The sequence below is a fragment of the Hyaena hyaena genome, unplaced genomic scaffold, assembly GCF_003009895.1.
Source record: "Hyaena hyaena isolate Hyena2069 unplaced genomic scaffold, ASM300989v1 scaffold_12, whole genome shotgun sequence".
In the NCBI taxonomy this organism is placed as follows: Eukaryota; Metazoa; Chordata; class Mammalia; order Carnivora; family Hyaenidae; genus Hyaena; species Hyaena hyaena.
Window position 1 is genome coordinate 6,812,045 of NW_024080644.1, and position 6,171 is coordinate 6,818,215.

The following is a 6,171-nucleotide window of genomic DNA, read 5'->3' on the forward strand; positions in this document are numbered from 1 at the left end:
ATCTGTATTTTCCAGGATCTCCTTACACGTGATGGATATAAAACTCCTGGTTTGTGCACGGTGATGCACTGCGCCAGGACGAGAACACAGAAACCCTTCCATTCCTGTTCCAGATGGCAATTTCCTCTCCGGCTTACTTGTGATCCCCAAAGTAGCTACCGGCAGTTTGCCCCTCTCGATTTCGGGTTTGAGCTCTGAGACACATCATCTGAGATGTCTCCGGTGTGTGTTCAGTTCACGGTACTCCCAGTCTCATCTGGCCCACCACCTGGCTTAATGTAAAATTAATTCCTGCTGAAACACCTGAAGTTTCCCAAAGCCCCAAACTGCCATGCCTAACTGCATTAACACGTGGACGACTGTCGTATGGACCCTCGACTACGCACACCTCTACTCACACCTCCATTTTACTTGTCCGTAGGTAGTAGAAGATGCCACCATTGTCCTTAAAGGACTATCGCTCGCGTATGTGAACGTTCCGTGGGCAGGTACTGGGTCGCTATGCCAGCTTTCCCAGGAGCAGTGCAGTGCTTTCCAAGGAGGAGGTGTTCACAAGAAGTTTGGAGAATAAAGGAACCAGTGAACAGGACTTCTAATTTATTAAGGTTTATTTAAACAGCTTAGGATAGCCATGCGTGCGTCCCTTAAGTTTACAGAACAGGAACTGAAAAGGATAGGACTCTCAAGATCGGAGTATCTTTTAGAGGTTCTTCTCTATTTTTCTATTGAACTGAATTATCTTAGAGCAGAATTCTTTCACATTTCCATGGAAATGCCTAGGGCAATGCCATGTTCTTATTCCAGATGACAAAATGAGATAGATGGTTCAGAATTTCTCTTACAAAACAAAACTGAAACTACTAAAAGTCCTTATAGCACTAAATATATGACCGGTATCATTTATAAACGTGGAGAGTTTGAAGCTAATTAAAAGTGCATCCAAGAGACAATATTTGAATACTATACAGATGCAAAAATCAGAAAGTTTTCCAAGAAAAACGTTTTTCAGTTTCTCCCTATAACATAAGAACACATAGGTATAGATACCGTCTTCCTTGCAGCCCCACCTCAAACCTACATTCTATGAACACTAACTGACCTTTTCCAACACAAAGCGAAGAGCCTGCCTCGGGCTTCTCTAGGGGTTAGAGGGAGGACTGGGCCTGGCACGAGAACGTGCCTCGAGCATACAAGTAAAGAAATCCTGGGCCAAATTCCTGGCTCGGGCTCTCACTTCTTCATCTCGCAAAGCGTCCTCATACTGAGATGGGTACGTTGTCGGGTCAGTCCCTTCGATCTTCGTCAGAAACTCTAGGACTTTCATCTTGGTGGTTTCAGCGTGGGCTCTTGAGCCCCAGCGGAACTCATATTGTGGGGGATCACTGTTGGCCACCTGGCGGCACTTCAGGTACTTTTCCTTCACAAAATGGTAGGTGATGAGCTTCCTGGGCTCCCCAAGGAGGCTGTGCTCCTTCCCAACATATAACCCCATGACATTCATAGCTCTCCAGAGTTCCTCCTCGGTGGCAACGTTGCCATTCATGAAGATGACACCCAGGACAAGTATCAGGAGGCCCGTCTTGGGTATGCCCTCCTTACCATGCATCAGCCCGTCATAGGTGAGGCCCAATTTGAGGTTGAAGCCGTAGCACTGGTTGACGGGATCCACTTCCTTCACCTCGATGCCGAAGGCAACCGCCATACGATCAGAGGCTTTCTGGAAGATCTCAGGGAATTGCACGTCAAACTCTTTGTTGAGGTTCTTCATATATTCCTTTGTGATGAGCCCTTTCTGTAGATAGTTCAACAGCATGTGATCCTGCAGCACATCCACTGCCTTATTTAGAGCATCTGTGGGCACGTTCTCGGTGCCTGGCCCAAGCCACGAGGTGATCCTGTCCTTTTCTTCGCTAAAGGAGCCCTCTTTCACTTCACTGGTTGAGCTGGTTGCGATGGCAATGGAAGATGGACCGCAGCTCTGAGGACTCTCCGCGTTACCAGCATCAGGGGCCTCCTTTGAAGTGCCAGGCATTTGCGGATGGGAGGAGAGACAGGGCTCCTCCAGAGCCTTGGAGTCATGCGCCCCCTCAGGGCCCTGGGTCACACTGCACTCCGCCGGAAGGCACTGATCAGGTGAGTGTTGTGGAATCTTCTGGGGCAGAGACATGATGTCTCTTGTGGATGGCAGTAGGCAGGAGTGTGGGCCAAAAGGTGGGCAATGTGGAATCAACGCCTAAGAGGAAGGAGGAGACGTGAGTGGCCTCAGCTGCTAAACTCAACTGGGGCAGCACTGACCAAAGCTGTCTCCACTGGACTTCGGACAACACTGCCAGAGGGCACAGGGCCTCAGAGGTTTCCTGACTCCTGGTTGCTGTGTCCCAGAAGGGCCTGAAGGAGCAAGTCTTTATGCCCCTGAGGATGCACTAGCAAACCCAGGCCGAGAATCCTCAGGGATCACACTAGGCAGGTGTGGTTGGCTCCACAGAGCCATTTCTGTTCTGAGGGGGCTCCCATCAGTCCTCACTCAAGTTCACTACCTTGGCAACCAATAGGGCCCGGCTCACCTCCCCATGCTAATAGGAGGAGGTGCCCCTAAGACCAAAGTCACATCTCCTAAGACAACTCATGAGGAACCTTGGAGCTACCTCCTCCGGAAAGCCTACCTGGGGTTTCCCAGGGCTGACAGCAGGAGCTCGATTCTGTGGATGCTATGTGTACTGGTGTCCGTGGTCCCCCCAGTTCTCACTCAGCTGCCTTACTCTGAATCCAGGCAAATCCTGGGATCTCTCCCTTTCCTGAACTAGCACTGGCCCCGACACCAAAGGCTTTGCCTCATGTTGGGGAAGAGGTCATGAGTGGTCACGACTACCACAGAACCCTGCCCATAGCCTCTCAGCACTGAACAGGGCAAGGCTAGACATGTGTTCTCCATTCTACCGTGGTCAGCAGTTCTTCAGGATGCACTCAAAGGACACTTGCCTTGGTGACTGGTGGGGCCTCAGGCGGGACCAGTCTGCCAAGGGACGTTAATCACCCGTATCACAAGAGGACTTTATTTTGCTGAGCCACCCCAACAGGAGCTTAGGGACGATGCTGTGTGTCCACCTTTCTTGGGTTGGTACCAGAGCGATACGGGGAGCTAGGCATTCTAGAGGTCCATCTGTTCGCGGGTGCGTAAGCCCTTTGGACCTCATTGAGGGCTCTGGCTGTGACTATTGGCAAGCCCTGGAATCCTTCCTTTGCTGACCTCGTGTAACGTGGGCACGTAGGCCAAGGACCTCACAGACTGAAATGCCCAGGAAGGAAGAGAATACACAATTCACTATGGGATACTTGCCCAGTACCCTGATGTGATAAAGGTACGGGGGCTCTTTGGGGATGCTATGTTCTGGGCTAGACTGCTCTTGCTCTCTACTGTTTCTAGTCAAATTCCAGCATTGCCTGGTCACTCTATCCACTGCTAATGGGAACCTGCCCCCTGCAGACCAAGACTGCCACCTCCCTAGGACCACAGTGTATAGGATATACTGCTAAGATCTCTGAGAGGGGCGCCTGGGTGGCTTGGCCAGTTAAGCGTCCAACTCTTGATTTTGGCTCAGGTCACGATCTCACGGTTTGTGGGTTCAAGCCCCACATCAGGTTCCATGCTGGCAGTGCGGAGCCTGCTTGAGATTCTCTCTCTCTCTCTCTCTCTCTCTCTCTCTCTGCCCCTCCCATGCTCTCTTTCTCTCAAAATACACCCAAGAAACGTAAAGGTAAACAAACAAACAAAGAATTCTGGCCATTCTGTCTGGGCCTTTTCAGGAAACAATTACGGGGGTAGGGTAGATATCATGGGGTCCCGTCTCCACTCAGGTAGATGGTCAAGTGTTTGCTCAAGGACGATCTATACCTTGAATCTTGACAGTGTACGAGACTCTTGCCCTGGGAGGAATTTACGGGATATCATATCCAATTGTGCAGGTGTGACAGAGGGACACAGTTGTTTAGATATCTGTCTGTTCTGAAGTGGGAGTCTCCGTCAGTCTCACTTAGGGTGCTTCCTTTGCCTACTGGTAGGGCCCGGGATCTGATACCACTTCCCCAGATGTACGTTCATCACCCTCAGTTCACTGCCCAGGAAACGAGGGAATGTCTCAGCATGAGAGCTCTGCCCAGAACTTCCCAGGGCTGACACTAGAGCTAAGTATGGTTACGACAGGTGCCAGTCTTCTGGGATGGGTGGTTCTCAGCCCTCACTCAAGGTCTCTACTTTGCCTCATGGTTGGGCCCCAGTCACAACGGGTCTGATTCCTAATGCCACTCCTGCCCCCCAAAGGCCTGCTCCCCCTTAGACAAGTGAGAAGGGATGAAAACTCTCATCTAGTCACCATAGCCAGGCTTAGCAGGATTCACAGTAGGGGCTAGACACTCTGGGACCAGTATGTTCTGCGGTGGGCAGGCCCCTCAAACCTCTTCCAGGAAACTCACTTTGACCCATTCACAATCAAAGGACTCCCATTCCAGGGAACACCACGGAGGAGTGTCTGGGTGTCTTGTCTGCCTATCACCGCTCAGAATCTCCCAAGGGTTCCCCGTGATCAGTGCAACGACACTCCTCTGTGGCCACTTTGCCCTTCAAATACAGCTCCAGGACATCTGCCAGGGCCTGGAACCGCTGCTGACTTAACAAATCCTTGAACTTCCTGAGCCCCAGGGGAGGAACAGAAAAGCCGCCTCTGCCCACCATCCCTTCCCTGAGTCTCTCAGGGCTGCCAACAGGGAAGGGCTCCGGGGAGCTCCTCCGCCATCAGGTGGTCCGTCCCACCATCCTCACGTGCGCGAGGCAAACTGAATACTGCTCAGTGTCGTGCCCGCTGCCATCTATCACCTGTGGCTCCACGTTCCAGTCAAGGCCCACAGGTGTGAGACACCCAAACAGGAAGTGAGGAGCCAGCCCATCCACCGGCTTCGAGAGCTGACCACACGGGCTTGACGCTGTGCCACAACCGCTACCCGGGAGGAGTAGAAGCCTGAGAACTCACGCGGGGTCCCCGCCGGGACTCCTGCCTTTGCCAGGTAACACCAACGACCTCGGACTCAGCGCTCACCTCCCTCAGACCCTGGAGGCTGAAGTCAGCCACACTTCCGACCGGCCCTGCCCGAAGCCTCCCGGGGCTGACAGACTGGCTGAGGCTCGGCGAGCCCACCCCTGTCTGGGGCGAGTGGTCCCCTCAGCACTCACTCGGGACCCTCTTCTGGACTAGCAGCAGGTCAGGGGCCTCTTCGCCCTGGCACAGAAAGCCTTTCAAAACCTCAAACACATCCAAAATGGAAGCGCACGGTACGTCAGCCTGACAGAATGGTCGGGCGCCTCCCTGGGTTGCACTGGGGCTCACATCTAAAGGGTCCCCTCATTTCTGTGGCAGGAGGTCCCCCCAGTCCTCATTTGGAACCTTACTTGATGCCGACGAGCGCCCGGGACTCTTCCCGCGGCCGAGGGGTCCCACTCGCCAAGATGGAAGCCCGCACAGCCCCACGATGTGGAGGAGGAAATCCTGGGGTGGGACATCCGGTTACGCTTGCTTGTGGGGCTCGTGACGCGCGGAGGGGGGGAGTGTGCGTGGAGGACGGCGGGGGGCGGCGTAGGGAAGCGTGGGTGGCGTGGGGGGGAGGGGCCAACAGCAGGGGCAGGGCTCTGCACACCGGGCTGTTTCACACTGAGGGTTGCTGCTGGTCCCTCTCCGGTGTCTCTCTGTTGTCTTCTGCCAGCCCTGGGATCGGTCTCTATCTTGAATCCGGATCATGCCTCTCATGCCAATGTCCTCATGTTTTTAGAGCCTTAATCGGGTCGTGAGGAAATCACATGTATGGAGGACATAGAGCTGCAAATTGGCACTGGCTCATATGTTTGACCTTCCTTTATTCTTGTTGTGTTGCTCTCCCCACTGTAAAACTTTTCAGAAATAGTTTTTATTTTAATAAATTGTAATACACCACATTGTGGAAATTAAATGCGTACTCTGCGCTACTTTAGTATATTTACATTTTGGATTATGATTTCTCTTGCAGTGTTACTATTTAAATTGCATAATAATAATTTTACTTTGGTATCTCCATTATACTCTGCATTAGATTTGTGTCTTATTTATACCTGGTTGTAACTTTATACCCTTATTCAATATCAGTCTT

General features: G+C 52.2%; 1 protein-coding gene across 1 annotated transcript; it reads right to left on the reverse strand.

Moving 5' to 3' along the window:
* Positions 1–601: 601 nt before the first annotated feature.
* LOC120247853 (melanoma-associated antigen B16-like) lies at positions 602–5,510 on the reverse strand. Its single transcript, XM_039255913.1, has 2 exons — positions 5,441–5,510; positions 602–2,233 (listed from the first exon to the last, which is right to left on the reverse strand). Exon 2 carries the CDS (start codon positions 2,165–2,167, stop codon positions 1,139–1,141), a length of 1,029 nt encoding a protein of 342 aa, XP_039111844.1. The 5' UTR covers positions 2,168–2,233; positions 5,441–5,510; the 3' UTR covers positions 602–1,138.
* Between the last annotated feature and the right edge of the window lie 661 nt (positions 5,511–6,171).

Bases quoted from the DNA above. Each gene is read 5' to 3' on its own strand.
- LOC120247853 (XM_039255913.1), bottom strand. From the start codon at position 2,167: ATGTCTCTGCCCCAGAAGATTCCACAACACTCACCTGATCAGTGCCTT.